The following is a 17,485-nucleotide window of genomic DNA, read 5'->3' on the forward strand; positions in this document are numbered from 1 at the left end:
CTGTTTATTTATTTTCCAACGATCTTAATGTAGTGCGAGGTTCATAGCCGCCAACCCAAGAACTCAGTCCTCCACACTTTCCCAGAGCGTGAATCATGAACTCGCAAAAAGAATCCCTCAATTAAAAGAAACATCGCAATAAACGCAACAAAGAGAAAGTGTTGCACCATAAACAAGACCAAAGTGGCAACAAATAACCGTCACCGCTTACCAGAAAACCCATAAACACCAGGTAAAGCGAATAATAGCCGCATGCAAAACAATAATAGCTTTTAGTTAAAATGACAGAGCACGGAAGAAAGAAGTCCGAGCGTGCTGAATTACATTACAAAGACAAAGAGCACCCATTCAACAGATACCCACCATCCGGCGCTGTAAAATTACAAAAGGGAATTCATTCATCGTTTCAGGAATTTTGAATAACGCGAATTTGATTTGTTTCGATAGATAACGATAAGTTTACCTTCGAAGAGTCAACAATCGGAAAAACGCAATTGTTTTCACTGGAAATGGACGAACCTTTATCGAATTATCCGTCAGGTAATTACGGACGTCGCTGGAAATTCGTAAATGACAAGTTTAATGTCAAGTAAAAAATGATGCAAACATTTACTTGTCATTGCTTTGTGCTTAATGCGGCCCTGTCCCCAATAATAATATTTTTCCAACGCAGTGTATATTTGTTTTTATCAACATAAAGCAACAGGTGGCGCTTTTTTCATTTTAAACAGAAAAGCTGGCGTTGACTTAAAAATTTACTGTGGAAGAGAGAAAAACAACGCAACTAAAATTAGCTACGGTAATAAATTATGTAAACAAAGTATTTCTTCTGAAATATTTTATTCTTGACACGAAAATATTGACAGATGGTATCGTTTCGGGTTTGTCAACACGGTAATCGTCAGCTTCCGAAAACGTGCTCAGTGGTTAAGTTTTTCCTCCGAAAATGGTTTGCTATTTTCTGGTATTTTCCGCGATTGCAACCTTGGATTTACCAGTTTCAGGTAGCCCGAATCTTGTTTTTCCACTCGAGGCGACAGCAAGAAAAACACCCTCATTCTAAAAATATTTCGTTATAAATACGCCGCTTTCCGACGAAAATGGAACAAAAAGAAACAATTTTCCCCTAAATGCGATAAATGTTTGTGTGCGATCTTTCAATTTCTGAGCGCGAATAAATCGCGGCGCGGTTGTTAGAATTTTACGTTCTGCGGAAAACCGATAAGGTTGATATTTATAAAACGGGAAGAGCCAAAGCTCGATGTAAACAAACACAGATATAAATAGCGTTATTAATTTTTCGCGTTTTCTGAATAAACCGCTGCGAAGCGTTTTCTTAATCCGCCGTCTTTATGGAAATCCTGCAGCACTCGACTCCGGAGATGGTGTTTGCGATGCGCGCTCTCGGGAAAATGGAAAATTTATTTTCTATAAAGGGAGATCGGCGTCGGACTGGAAAAAACGTAAGCGTAGCTCGGAGGGATTAGCGGGGTGAATGTAATTAATTAAACAATTAAACTTTCCCGTTAATTTGATATTTTCGGAGGGGTTCCAGTGGGAATGTTTCCAGACGTTTGTTGCCGGTCTAACTTATTAATTGACGTTATATCATCGTTTTACTGAATTTGTTAAGCAAACAAAATTATCTAACGAGGAATGGAGACGTCAAGGTTACTGGCGGGATAATTGTTTGAGGTTTGTGAAGGTTTCCAAAATGCGAGATTGTTTGCTGGTTAGGGAAAGAGAAAAGTGTTCGGAGTGGTGCAGTTTTCTGAGATGAGTCATCACACAATCGGATAGGTGAAGAGTCAATGGCGGGTGACGAGGCGAAGGTCTTGGCTGCATTTTACATTTTTTTATTGTTAGTAATAGTAACCGAATTAGGAAGTTGGTGAGGCACGTAGAAGTTTTCTTTGCGTGACCTGAGGCGCATCCGAGAAATATTGGGTCGGGAGGAACCCTCGACCTAGCTACTTCCCCGATACGTCATAATTACTTATCGTGTTTCATGGTTATTTTTTCCTTCTTTGTTCATTAGCGTATCTCGTTCTTAGTCAAACATTTCCGTTATTCGACAATATTTGTCCATAAAATTTAGTCTTATCAAGTAATCTAAATTTTCTCTGAGTAGTATTTTCTCGAATGGAATTCCATTGTTTTGCCTTCAATTAGATTTCTTTCTTCTGGTTTTCGAATATTTTAATTTTTTTTTGTCTGAATTCAAGCTCAAATAATTCTTTCAGGGATCATTTATATTTCTGAATGACTCAGAACTTCATGGAAGCTTCTTGTTTTTGATACACGATTTCATAATAATTAGTATCCTTTTCTCAAAAGAACTGGTTTAAATAAAATACGAAAAATACCCATAAGTGTTCACAACATAGTTTTTTCTTAATGAAATACTCTATATATTTTTGAACTAACCTTTTGTTATTCTTTACAACCGCAGTTTATTTTTGAAATTCTGATGCGGCGTTGCCACGGTATTCAAATTTTCTTGAAATTTTGTGGCAATGGCGGGGTTCACAATCGAAACAAGGTTATTTTATGACTCCATTTTACTCTCTTTTTTGTATTCATTATTCTAATACGTCGATGTGTCTCTCAAAAAAGTAAAAAATCGCAGTAACTATCAACTTTAAATACAGAAAATACTCAACAAAAAAGAAAGAGAACAAAAAATAGAATAAGATGTAGTAATAGAATATAGAGTGTTTTATTTGAAAAAACACTATACCTACCGTGTGTCTGGAAAATGGTGGATTAACTCTTCAGTACATTATGTATCCCAAAAAAATAAAAAACAAATCTTTATGATGTAGACTACAAAAAAACGTAATTTTATAAAACTAAAATTGGCAACACTGCACACACCTAATGCGTGAATACCTTACTTACTGCTTTCTTGGTAACGATGGTGACTGAAATCCACCTTTTATTTTTTTTATAATAACCAGTAGTCATTAATCGTTGTGCATTATTATTAATAAAACAAGCTGTTAATTTTCATTAATAAGTAAACCAAAAAAAACATTGAATAAGACATTTATTTATACATTATAAACAAAAACAAAACCATCAAAAAGAAAAATCCATTAAAGGATAACCAACTAAATAAACACTAGAGAAATTCCTGCCTTGTGCATATAAGTAAGCTCGTAATGTTTCCAAATTTTGATCATTTTTTGTAAAAGTTAGTCAGCAATATTTGCTAAGATAAAACTGATTTTGGTAAATGACATACACTCTAAGAAAAGAGAGGGTGGGTGGGCGGGCCTAGTACATTTATAAGATAAGACTGATTTTGGCAAATAAGATATCCTCTAAAAAAAGAGAGGGTGGGTGGGTGGGGTTAGTATCTGCTAAGATAAAACTGATTTTGGCAAATGACATAGACTCTAAGAAAAGACAGGGTGGGTGGGCGGGGCTAGTACATGCTAAGATAAGACTGATTTTGGCAAATGACATATTCTCTAAGAAAAGAGGGGCGGGTGGGCGGGGCTAGTACCTGCTAAAATAAGATCGATATTGGCAGATGACATACCTTCCAAGAAAAGCAAGGGTGGGTGGGCGGGGCAGTAGCTGCTAAGATAAGACTGATTTTGGCAAATGAGATTTCCTCTAAGAAAAGAGAAGGTGGGTGGGCGGGACCTGCTAAGATATCACTAATTTTGGCAAATGACATAGCCTCTAAGAAAAGAGAGGGTGGGTGGGCGGGGCCATATTAGCTGCTAAGATAAGAGTGATTTTGGCAAATGAGATGTCCTCTAAGAAAAGAGAGGGTGGGTGGGCGGGGTTAGTACCTACTAAGATAAGACAGATTTTGGCAAATTAGTAATCCTCTGAGAAAGTAGAGGACGGGCGGCTGGGGCTAGTACCTTCTAACCTAAGACTGATTTTAGAAAATGACTTATCTTTTAAAAAATGTAATAAAATTATTATAAGAAAAGATACTAGAGGCTCGAAATTCTTTCCAAACAGGAATAACTATAACCTCAAGATTGTTTTAAATAAGTAATTTTAAACAATTTTGGGGGACTTTGGTGTTCTATTTTTGGTAAATTCTGACCTGACCTGTTTTTGAGTTAATTTTGGGATCCAGTTTTTTTTTAATAATTTAAAACAATCTTGAAGTTCTATGTATTTCTGTTTGGAAAGAATCTGAAAGTGTTTTGGAGTCTCTAGTGTAATTTCTTATAATAATAATTTAATTAAATTTCTTAGAGGATACGTCATTTGCCAAAATCACTCTTATCTTAACAGGTACTAGCCCCGCCCACCCACCCTCTCTTTCTTGGAAGGTATGTTATTTGCCAAAATTAGTCTTAACAGGTACAAACCCCATCCACCCGCCCTCTCTTTTCTTAGAGAGTATCTGATTTGCCAAAATCTGTCTTATCTTAACAGGTACAAGCCCCGCCCACCCACCCTATCTTTTCTTAGAGGGTATGTCATTTGCCAAAATCAGTTTAATTTAGAACCCGAAGATTGTTTTAAATAAATTACTTTAAACAATTTTGGGGTACTTCGGTGTTCTATTTTTGGAAAATTCCTACCTGACTGAGTTAATTTTGGGACACCATTTTTTTTTTTTTTGATTAATTTAAAACAGTTTTGAGGTTTTTGTATTCCTCATTGGAAAGAATTTGGAGGTGTTTTGGAGCCTCTAGTACATTTGCTTATAATAATTTAACTAAATTTCTTAAGAGGATACGTTATTTGCCAAAATCACTCTTATCTTAGCAAGTATTAGCCCCGCCCACCCACCCTCTCTTTGTTAGAAGGTATGTTATTTGCCAAAATTAGTCTTAACAGGTACAAGCCCCGTCCACCCGCCCTCTCTTTTCGTAGAGAGTATCTCATTTGCCAAAATCAGTCTTATCTTCGCAGGTACAAGCCCCGCCCACCCACCCTCTCTTTTCTTAGAGGGTATGTCATTTGCCAAAATCTGTTTTGTCTAGAAACTCAAGATTGTTTTAAATAAATTTCTTTAAACAATTTTGGGGGGCTTTGGTGTTCTATTTTTGGAAAAGTCCTACCTGACCTGTTTTTGAGTTAATTTTGGAACACCGTTTTTTTTTTGAATAATTTAAAACAATCTTGGGGTTTTATGCATTTCTGTTTGGAAAGAATCTGAAAGTGTTTTAGAGTCTCTAGTGTATTTTCTTATAATAATTTAATTAAATTTCTTAGAGGGTACGTCATTTGCCAAAATCACTCTTATCTTAGCAGGTATTAGCCCCGCCCACCCACCCTCTCTTTTCTTAGATAGTATCTCATTAGCCAAAATCTGTCTTATCTTAGCAGGTCCAAGCCCCGCCCACCCACCCTCTCTTTTCTTAGAGAGTACATCATTTGCCAAAATCAGTTTTATCTAGAACCTCAAGATTGTTTTAAATAAATTACTTTAAACAATTTTGGGGGACTTTGGTGTTCTATTTTTGGAAAATTCTGACCTGACCTGTTTTTGAGATAATTTTGGTACACCGTTTTTTTCTTGAATAATTTAAAACAATCTTGAGCTTTTATGTATTTCTGTTTGGAAAGAATTTGAAAGTGTTTCGGAGCCTCTAGTGTATTTTCTTATAATAATTTAATTAAATTTCTTAGAGGATACGCCATTTGCCAAAATCACTCTTGTCTTAGCAGGTATTAGCCCCGCCCACCCACCCTTCTTTTTTTGGAAGGTATGTTATTCGCCAAAATTAGTCTTAACAGGTACAAGCCCCATCCACCCGCCCTCTCTTTTCTTAGAGAGTATCTCATTTGCCAAAATGTCTTATTTTACCAGGTACTAGCCCCGCCCACCCACCCTCTCTTTTCTTAGAGGATATCTCATTTGCCAAAATCAGTTTTATCTAGAACTTCAAGATTGTTTTAAATAAATTATTTTAAACAATTTTGGGGGATTTGGTGTTCTATTTTTGGAAAATTCTGACCTGACCTGTTTTTACGTTATTTTTGTGATCCCGTTTTTTTTTGAATAATTTAAAACAATCTTGGGGTTTTATGCATTTCTGTTTGGAAAGAATCTGAAAGTGTTTTGGAGTCTCTAGCACTCTCTAGTGTATTTTCTTATAATAATTTAATTAAATTTCTTAGAGGATACGTCATTTGCCAAAATCACTCTTATCTTAGCAAGTACTAGCCCCGCCCACCCACCCTCTCTTTCTTGGAAGGTATGTTATTTGCCAAAATTAGTCTTAACAGGTATAAGCCCCACCCACCTTTCCTCTCTTTTCTTAGAGGGTAACTCATTTGCCAAAATCAGTCTTATCTTAGCCGCAACTAGCCCCGCCCACCCATCCTCTCTTTTCTTAGAGGGTATCTCATTTGCGAAAATTAGTTTTATCTTAGCAGATACTAGCCCCGCCCAGTCGCGATCTTTTTTCTTAGAGGGTAGTACTTGCTAAGATAAATCTTATCTTGGCAAATGACATATCCTCTGAGAAGAGAAGAGGGGTGGGTGGGCGTGGCAAGCACTTGCTTAGATAAGAGTTATTTTGGCAGACGCCATACCGTCTGAGAAAATAGAGGGAGGGTGGGTGGGGCTAGTATTTGCTAAAATAAGGTATATCATTTGCCAAAATCAATCTTATCTTAGCAGCCACTAGCCCCGCCCACCCACCCTCTTTTCTTAGAGGGTATGTCATTTGCCAAAATCTTTTATAAAATTAGATTTTTTCCTAATCTACATCATAAAGAATTTTTACTTCCCGAGTGTAAGCTAAGGAAGTAATAGCAATCGAGTCCATCGCCCGAATTGCCACTTTTATATTTTTTCGACGTGTCACGACCTCTGGACTACGAAAAAAGTAGTCGCCCGTTTCCGTCTGTCTGTCTGGTGTCTGTATCCATTTTTATTAGACAAGTAATCTCCGAAACTACTAGACCGATTGTTGTCAAATTTTGTGTGTATATTAGTAAGTTTTTTGAAATTCTATAAAATAAAATCCTCCTGGACTTGTGAGGTGTAAACCAGTCTCGAATTTTCACCCCAGACATCCAGAATTTTTGGAAAAAATTCAAAACTGAATAACAATATTTTGTAATTTAACTCTGAAACTGCAAACTCGAATCATGTAAAAATCATTTTAAGGATGTCGTAATCATGGTAAATTGTTAAGCAAAATTTATTCGTTATCCCCTTCCAAAAATTGATGACGTCGTCTCAAAATTTTGCCGAGTAAATCCTATCCAAAATGTGCAAAATATGATGAGGCTATAGTTGTGATTTATCATTGCGTTAAAAATTTTTAAATTTCTTGTACAGAGTGACTCAGAAAAATTAATGAAAGAGTCAATTTATTTTATTGATTAAATCACGAACGGCTGCCTCCGTTATGTTTTACTTTCTAAGTCTGTCTTTCAATATACTCTGTATTTCATTTTTCATTACTGTATCTTACACTTTTTTTGTCCTCATTCTTCTAATATGTCGATGTGTCACTTAAAAAAGTAAAAAATCGCAGTAACTATTAACTTTAAATATAGAAAATACTTAGTAAAAAAGAAAGAGAAGAAAAAATAGAATAAGATAGAGTAATAAAATAAAGGGTCTTTTATTTAAAAAAACACTATATGAAAATGTAATCTCATTTAATTACACCAATGTGCGTAGCTTCATCTCGACACAAAATGTTGCATCATAAATTTTAAAAATAACCCTACTGTGATTTTTTATGGACCTTTCCATTGCTAAAAAAATTAAAGATTTCAAAAATAAACTGTGGTTGTAAGGCCTAAAATGAGGGCAATTAAAACATATATGTAATGAATAATGGTACATATATCGGGTGTCTCATTTAATAAAACTAAGTTGTGTCACGGCTTAAAATTACAACACTCTGTATAGTTAAAAATAATTTTAGGTTTTAATAATTATGACTTTGAGATATCGAAGACTCACCTTATATTCAGATGCACCAGCTTAATTACTACACAAATTGTCTAGAACATTACACATTTAACTCTTCTAATTAATTATATTGACTCGCATAGTTTCCTTCCTCTAAGTTCGCAAATGGACCCGTCCGGATGCTTTTAGTCTACTGCGACCTTTGACTAATGTATTGTTTTTAAATTATTTCAACTCTAACGCAAGATCTTCGCTAATTGCCTACTGCACTCTAAATTTAACATCTATTTTTTTTTCGAAACGTCGTCGACTATCTTCAATTTTCTTGTTAAAGTGGAGTGTTCGCTTCTAGAATCTTCTCACTCACTGTGTGAGTCACTTCTCCCTTGTCTGTATATACACATTTTTTGTTTCTTTTCTTTTTTCCCATATAAATATTGTTCGAGAACTTAGATCTAGAACGTCTGTTCTAATCCCGATTACATATGAGCAAGTTTTTGGTTCTCTTCAGTACTGGCTTATAACTCAAAAGACGAACTATTTTTTCAGTTAAAACAACTACATATTTGTTTGACTATTAATCACGAGTATTTTCCTCCGCTGGAGTCTACACAGTAACCCCTTCTGGACTTCTTCCATTTCTCGAGCCATCCATTACCAGAATTCTCGCGACTTCTTGGTTTCTGGCGTAGTTTCAACACACAGTGTCAGTGTTTTACAACCACATGACGTTACTTTCCTGCTCATATTTATGAACGGAATCTTTGTACTCTAAGGAATCTCTGTATAATTTAATAATTTTTCTCTTTATTTAAACACCTATTATACATGAAATATGGTAGCATTCACTGATGTTATATAATAAACTTAACTCCAAATCAATGGTTAATAGTAACCGAATTATCTTAAAGAACTTAAAACATTCTAATTAGTGTTTCAAATTTAGTACAACTTTTCCAATACCCTGTTCATGATAAATGTTCCTTATTTAAACATTGTTGCTTAAAATATATACATGTCGGTAACGTAGTTGTGACGTCATGCGCCTAAACCAATGGGAATTAGTTCAAATAGTCTTACTTTAAGGCAGCAAAAATATGTTACTAGAGATTCATACACTGACACTTATTCACTCATGAAAAGTCTGGTGTGATTTATGCGCATGCTTGGACTCTTCGGGGACTTGAATACACAGTTCGCCATTATTCAAGCCCTCAACACATACCTTGGAATTATGTAAGATAGAGTCGAGTAATTAACACACCGCTACGAAACCTTAGTACCTACTAGAGTAAATTGGTTGTCGAGTTCGAGGTTTCGATCCAAAAAGACATGGCTCACGTTGTTTATACTTTTATTGATAAACTATTAATTATGTAATAAAAAAGACAACTTACAGAACACCTAAATAAAACAATAATACAAACTCATGAGTTTGCCATTATTTTGCCTTGTTGTTCAATTAATAATTCGCTATATAAGACTCTGTCTTGAGGGGCCCCCGAAACCGTCCCGCAAACGTCAAAAACGGCGCACAAAAAATCGAAAAAAGTACTCATACGAATGCAATAACTTATAATCAAATGCGAAAATATACAAAACCAGCGATTCATAACCTCGCCGACGTTTGGCGTGGAGTTTCCGGGGCGCTTTGAGAACTCCTGGATAATTACACCTATCGTAGGCACAGTAATGTCTTTCACGAAATTCCGCCTCAATAAAAATAAAATACATCGTTTCATCAGACACGAAATATAAAAGAATTAAGTGGAAGAACACTACCATGATCAAAGTTAACTAAAATCGTAACCAAATCAATCTGTACCGAAACTAATGCCGCATCTTCATGAACACTATGGCCACGTCGTGCTCGTCGTAGCCCGACCGCCGGGCGGTCTTGTACGCCTCGTTCGACGCCGCCGCCACCGGCAAGTTCTGTTTCACGTCATTTGAGATATCCAGACACAGTTTGATGTCCTTCTGCATGTACTCGAGGGCCTGCTCGACCTTGGAGAAGCTGCGGTTGTTGATCAGCTGCCCCTTGTTGGACAGGTAGTTGGACGCGCCCTCCGACAGGTTGAAGATCTCCAGGAAGTCCTTGCACGACAGCCCGCACCGCTCCGCCAGCACCATGCTCTCGGCCAGCCCGGCCAGCCCTATCCCCAGCGCCATATTAATGCACAGGTTCATCTTGGTGGCCGAGCCCACCGTTCCCAGGTAGAACGCCGTCTTCCCGATGGCCTTGAAGCACGTCTGGCAGTCGTCGAAGAGCGACTTGTCGCCGGCCGCCAAAATTATCAGACTACCCTCCTCGGCCTGCTTCTTGCTGCCCTGCATCTGCGCCTCGAGGTAGCGCCCGCCCTTACTCTCGATGATGTTGCAGATGTCCTTGGAGGTGTCGGGGTCGATGGACGTCATCTCCACGTAGCCTTTGCCGGCGAGGGCGCTGCAGCCGTCGGCCTGGTGGATGACGCCGCAGTTGCCGATCACGACCTGGGGGCAGGGGAGAATTAAGAGGGGCGGGGTGGGGGCAGGGAACACGCTTACCTCCTTGGCGGAACGGGGGTCCGCTAAACAGCTAAATATTACGTCCGAATTTTGTACTACGTCGCAGGGTGTTTGGTACGTTTGAACTAAACCTAGTTGGTTGGCGTCGGCTTGTGCCTTGATCTCGTCGCACTGGAACAACAAATTCCAAGTTAGACAGGAAGGATAAAACCGTGAAGAGTGTGCGATGTTTTTGGCACAGGTGAACATTAGTTGTACAGTGCTATATAACATACCAAAGTCATCACTATTGGTGACTCAATCTGTTCTATAAGTAAAATCTACCAAGGAAAATATGGTTAGTTTATCTGTTAGGCTCGTTTTGTTGAACAATATGTTTTGTAAATTATTTGAAGGTTATGGCACTCCTTGATGTAGCATTATTGTGGTCAGTAAATTAAACCAGAAAAGAAACAAAACACACTCATTACTACTACAGTAGAATGATCGTAAAATGGTAATTTAAAAGTCATTAACAAAAATTAAAATTTCTTGTTATTGATGACAATGGGGAATCAATGCAAATATCCAGGATCGTGTTTTAATGTCAAATGTATCTGTATATGTTTATACGTGGGGTAAATTTTTTCTGTTTTTAAGGTTAAAACATCTCCCTGTCGTCAAAAAAATAAATAAATAAATAAAATTCTTCACATAATCAGATTGTTGTTTTTTTAAAGTTAAGAAAAATACTGAGAACCTCTCTTTTTGTGCTTGTCACAACTCCATTGAATCATTCGAGTGGATTTAGCTAATAGGAACGTTAGGCTCGTTGATCACACGCTTTTATTAATGAACCCGTCCGGCGATTCGAAAATGTCGCTAGTTGTATTTTTGGGTTTACCGAACTGCGCCGATCGTCTTAAAATCATTATGGAAAGTCTTACTTCTTTTTCTTTTCTTTTTTTTTAGGTGATTCATTTAGTTATCAAGTTCAAGGGTGATTTTACGTAATTCGCGTTTTTCTGACGTTTCACAGTTTGTAGAAGAAGAAAATGTTCGTCTTTTTTTCCGTCGATTTAAAAATTTTGTGCCATTATTTTTTTGAATTTTCGCTACTGCTTGAAGGACTGGTCAAAAATTAATGGCAGATCGTAGTGTCAAAAAATGTTTCTGTAAAATAAACTTTCTTCCATTTTATAATTTTGTTTAAAGTGTTCTATTAATTTTTTTAAATGTTATATTTTACGATATATGCAGTTTTATTGGTACTGGGAATTTTTTTCGCACCACGTTGACATTTAAAAAAAAGTCAAAAGGTATTTCGACATGACTTCCCTTGCCTTGAAGTACAGGCTAACAAACTGTTGTTTTTTTTTCGAAAAATTATACCGGGTGTCTGGAAAATGGTAGATTAACTCTTCAGTACGTCATGTACGGGGGGTTTAAACACTATAGAAGATGTTCAAAGTCATGCTTTAATGTTTAAGTAATGTTTCCAAATTTTGATAACATTTTTTGTACAAGTTAGTCATGAGTTCTTGCTACGATAAAACTGATTTTGGCAAATGATATATCCTCGAAGAAAAGAGAGGGTGGGTGGGCGGGGCTAGTACTTGCTAAGATAAAACTGATTTTGGCAGATGACATAACCTCTAAGAAAAGAGAGGGAGGGTGGGCGGGGTTAGTACCTGCTAAGATTAGACTGATTTTGGCAGATGACATAACCTCTAAGAAAAGAGAGGGCGGGTGGGCGGGGCTAGTGTTCTGTTTGTAAGGCGTAACACACAACTTAATTTTTTTAAAGAAGCGCAACCTATACACATATATATTTATATTTTTTAATTGCCCTCTTTTTAGGCTTTACGTTGGCCTGTTTCATTATTTTAATTTATTTAGCAAAGTAAGGGTTAACAAAAAAATCATAATAGGTTGATTTTTAAAATCTTTGTTACATTTTGTGGAAAGGTACGCGCTTTGTTGTGATATTATAAATCAGAATCAATTGTCATATAAGTACAGAGTGTTGTGAAGTTCTAGATTTTTTTTATAAACACTGTATATTAAAATTTGACTTAGTTGATACAGTTTCGGCCACAAAATCTTGGGCGGTTTTGTCATTCCAGTGACATAAGCTCTAAAACAGGCTTTACGTACTTACAATCTCAAATTTGCCATGTTTGTCATTTTCATGTATTGTTTAAAAGTGTCAATCATTATGAGAATAAATCATAGACTACATCGTGTTTTTTTTTCAAATAACAGAAAAATACTGCCCAAGATTTTCTGGCCGAAACTATACCACAAAACTGCGTACTTTCATTTATCGTGGCAACGTCACATCAGAATTTCAAAAGTAAACTAAGGTTGCAGATGTCAAGCAAAATATGTAAAAATATACCGGATGTCTGGAAAAAACAACAATCAACTGGTAAGTCTGGAAGTAATAGTAAAAAAAATCCTTCTCACATTCTGATGGATTTATAATTATTTTAGAATTGGTTCTTTCGCTACGTTTAATAACTAAACAACACATTCGTTATCACAATAGCTAGTAATAAAACTTTTAGTTAATATTTCTCTCGCCCATGACCATGTTTAATTACCATTTCAGTTAGAATGTACAAAGACGTGGTTGTGTTGTTTTTGTAATTATTTGATAAAATTCCATTTGACAACAATGTTTGCCTGATATTAAGCGAATGTCCAAATCAGCAAAAATCAAGTACGTACTTAAAAATGTTTGACATGCGCAGTTAATTTTAGGTCCCCTGGTGTTTTATTTTCGGATAATTAAAGGAATTTAGTGTTTTATTTTTTATAAATATTTTTGATTCGGAAGACTCTTGGGTACCCATCGTGTATTATTTTGAGAGCCCATGGAATTTTTTTTGTAAATTATTTATTATATTATATTTAAAACAATTTTGGGGGACTTGGGTGTGCTATTTTTGGAAAATTGTGACCTGACCTGTTTTTATGTGAAATTTGGAATCCCGTTTTTTTTTTTGAAAAATTTAAAAAAATCTTGAGGTTCTCGGCATTCCTGTAGCATATCCAACCACCCTCTCTTTTCTTAGAGTGTATATGTCATTTGCCAAAATCGATCATGAATTTAAGGTAACCACTTGCCCTCTATATTATTAGAGGGTGGGTGGGCGGAGCTAGTACTTGCTAGATAAGACTGATTTTGGCAAATGACGTACCTTCTAAAAAGTGTAATTAAATTATTATAAGAAAAGATACCAACAGGAATAACTAGAACCTTAAGATTGTTTTAAATAAATTATTTTAAACAATTTTGGCTGACTTTGATGTTCTATTTTCGGAAAATTCCGACCTGACCTGTTTTTTAGTTAATTTTGGGACACCGTTTTTTTTTTTTGAATAATTTAAAACAATCTTGGGGTTTTATGCATTTCTGTTTGGAAAGAATCTGAAAGTGTTTTGGAGTCTCTAGTGTATTTTCTTATAATAATTGAATTAAATTTCTTAGAGGATACGTCATTTGCCAAAATCACTCGTATCTTAACAGGTACTAGCTCCGCCCACCCACCCTCTCTTTTCTTGGAAGGTATATCATCTGCCAAAATTAGTCTTAACAGGTACAAGCCCCATCCAGCCGCCCTCTGTTTTCTTAGAGAGTATCTCATTTGCCAAAATCACTCTAATCTTAGCTGGTACAAGCCCCGCCCACCCACGCTTTCTTTTCGTACAGAGTATATTATTTGCCAAAATCAGTTTTATCTTGGCAGGTGGCAGCCCCGCCCACCCACCCTCTTTTCTTAGAAGGTATATCATCTGCCAAAATTAGTATTAACAGGTACAAGCCCCACCCACCCACCATTTCATTTCGTACAGAGTATGTTATTTGCTAAAATCAGTCTAATCTTAGCAGGTACAAGCCCCGCCCACCCACCCTTTCTTTTCGTACAGAGTATGTTATTTGCCAAAATCAGTTTTATCTTGGCAGGTGGTAGCCCCACCCACCCACCCTCTTTTCTTGGAAGGTATATCATCTGCCAAAATTAGTCTTAACAGGTTCAAGTCCCACCCACCCGCCCTCTCTTTTCTTTAGAGAATATCTCATTACCCAAAATCAATGTTATCTTAGAAGCTAGCCACCCTCTCTTTCATTAGAGGATGTCATTTGCCAAAATCAGTTTTATCTTGGCAGGGACTAGCCCCGCCCACCCACCCTTTCTTTCCATGGAAGGTATGATTTGCCAAAATCAGTCTTATCTTACCAGGCACTAGCCCCACCCACCCACCCGCTCTTTTGTTGGAGAGTATTTCATCAGCAGAGTTAGGCACAGACGAAGTGATGGACAATCAACCAGACAAATGTTAAAAACGACGGCGCTACGTCAGGCGATAAATTTGGCTGGCCGACTGTACAGTCTCAACGTCAGTGGCGATTGATGCAAATCAGGGTTTATCTAATCAAAATTATCACGACATTGTGATGTTGAACAGTCATTTTTAATTTTTGCAGCAATTTAACATCTAGGAGACAGTGGCGGCTCGTGACTGTCGGATGTGGTGAGGCGATGATAGAAGTTTGACAATAATATTAATACATATTACTTGGTCTTACTAGTTAGTAATAATAGTCTTGCCCGAATACCGGTCATTTCCGGGTCAGTGGTAGGTCCTAATAATAATAATAATATTAATAATCACACATTTAATCAACAATGTTTTTACAAGTCAAAATTTGGTTTAAACTAGCACTTTCTTGGAGGGATTCGGGAATAGTTGTTGTGTTCCTTTCTAAACGTTTTAGGTCCATTAAATTTTTAATGTGTACTTCGGACTTCGGATGAAATTATTTAAATCGTTATATCCCGGGACGTCGTATAAATATTACGGCAGAGCCATTTATATGTTTCGTACCAAGTTGATTTAAAAAACTTGGAGTACTGACGATTCTGTCGCTTATGAATGGAAGTTAAATGAATTAAAGGTTTTGACTGCTCGACATTTCGCAAAATTTGCCGACGTTCTAGCTCGGTTCGCCGTGAAAACGATGTTTCAAGAAGGAACATGACGATGTAGTACTCGGGATTCATTTTTCACTCACCTGTACCTATGAAAGAGACAAAAATACGAAACATCAACATATGGGCTTTTATTCACGTTCATGCTAATTACCCACGCACCCCGCAACCCTTCCGTTCTGTAAAATAAATGGGAAAATGGTTTAATGAGTACGCCGAAAATGACCGAGAAGCACCGAAGATATCGCCTCAGTTCCGAGCGAACGCACATAGAGGAGTATAGGAGCTGAGCCATAGAAATCCGTGTCTGTGATTGGGCTTCGTTGGTTCAAGTGAACCGACGTTCTGGCCGCTTCAGTTAAAGAGCTAGGGGCATAAATCGTACGGTATTCAACCGAAAATGTCAGCAGAAAGCGTAAAAAATAAATAATCATCTACAGATTTGCCATTTCAACATATCTTTGTAACTAAAAATGCATTGAAAGCTCTTTTTTAATTACACATTAAGTCAATCTGTTCTTAAGATATATGCTGTGAGGCGCCGCCTCACTTGCCTCATCTGACGAGCCGCCACTGCTAGGAGAACTCGTATAACTAAGGAAAACAGAGAAATAATAATTGTCATTAAGAATTTCCGAAGTTCTAGGCCATCGGACGGCAATGATCATCACTTCCGCATTGCCGAAGTCTGCTCATTAGCCAAAATCAGTCTTATCTTAGCAGTAACTAGCCCCGCCCACCCACCCTCACCTTTCTTAGAGGGTACGTGATGTGCCAAAATCAGCCTTATCTTAGCAGGTACCAACTCCCACCCTTTTGTTAGAGGGTATCTCATTAGTAAAAATCAGTCTTATTTTATACAAGTGTTTCTTTTATTTGATACAACCCCTGTAATTTTTTTATTTTTAAAGATAAACACATAGTTCTTTGAGCAAATTTGTATCATTTTAAAAGATTGCTTATATGAACAAATAAAAGTTTTACAAGGTGTGTGTCAAATGAGTTTATTGTAAGTATGAATTTAGAATACTGATTTTATACAAAAAATCAATCTTTCCATTTATGAAAAAATATACCTAGCGTTCCATAAAAAAATAATGCTGACGTCATTTCCGGTTCTATCCAAAGTGATAAAGAGACACTCTGTAGATAATACCAGTAACAGTGTAGGAAACTAAATGACACCTTATACATTTGATTAGAGATTTTTGCAGAGATTGTATTTCTAAACTCATTAATGAATCATACCTTCACTCAGCCATACTCCGCCACTGCCTTTGATTCGAACAATTACGTTAGGAAAACACACTCTGCTAACTTGTTTATATTAGGTCTAAAGTGCATAGGTGGAGACCATGATAAGAAACGGATAACAATTGTCTAAAAATATGAATGCATTGATAAAGCGCAAGGTTATGGTTTTTTTTTCTAGAGAGTTTTTCCATTTCTAAATGTTCGGATCAACATTGCAACAAGGACACGTACGTGAATTCCGACACGTGCAGTGCAATACTAATAATTAAACAGTGGGATGTCCGTTCTTCAGCGATCTTTGGGTTACAAGTCCGAAGTCGCACATTGTGCGTAATGAGCTAACGATAACCTTGTGGGAGCTTCGTTTATAATAGTATAAAAGGTTGCTATGCAATTTCGAATTTTTGCGAAAATTTGGATGTTTCGCGAAAAATCTCAAGACGGATTCATAAACCATAAGTACAGGAGTAATAGGAGTACGATATTTTTTTTTTATTTTTAGGCATCATAATACGTCGAAAAACATAACTATGTTTCTTATTTATATGGAGTCGTTCTAAAAAAAGAATGGGTGAATTCGTAATTCTAAGGAAAATAACTACAATTTATTTGTCAACAACGAGTGAAAGTAGTTTAGATCGATCACTCATACAAATAAAATATTCATACTAAAAATGAACTTGGAACGTTGTTTGTTGATGCCTGACCTTAAAAAGATACCTAAAACTGAGTACAACTGTGTCACGGCATATTTATGCCGTTCTTGTACTATTTAAAAAGACAAAAACGAAATTTTTGCATTCATGCGGCGCAGTTATCCTTCTCCCACGAGCAAACGGCTCTCGGCGCAGTTCGCACGCCCCAGTTTTTCCTTAACGGACCA

General features: G+C 36.7%; 1 protein-coding gene across 1 annotated transcript in view; it reads right to left on the reverse strand.

The window, feature by feature from the left end:
- Positions 1–9,198: 9,198 nt before the first annotated feature.
- The window catches only part of LOC135124203 (cytokine-like nuclear factor N-PAC), a 28,201-nt gene continuing 19,914 nt past the window's right edge, over positions 9,199–17,485 (reverse strand). The window contains exons 8-9 of the mRNA XM_064049111.1: positions 10,409–10,540; positions 9,199–10,354 (exon numbers count right to left, since the gene is read on the reverse strand). Coding sequence (XP_063905181.1) covers positions 9,692–10,354; positions 10,409–10,540 — 795 coding nt within the window. The 3' untranslated portion in view covers positions 9,199–9,691. The remainder of the gene's footprint in view (positions 10,355–10,408; positions 10,541–17,485) is intronic.

Source organism: Zophobas morio, unplaced genomic scaffold (assembly GCF_036711695.1).
Source record: "Zophobas morio isolate AGI-343-1 ecotype UQ-CSIRO unplaced genomic scaffold, CSIRO_AGI_Zmor_V1 ptg000002l, whole genome shotgun sequence".
Lineage (NCBI taxonomy): Eukaryota > Metazoa > Arthropoda > Insecta > Coleoptera > Tenebrionidae > Zophobas > Zophobas morio.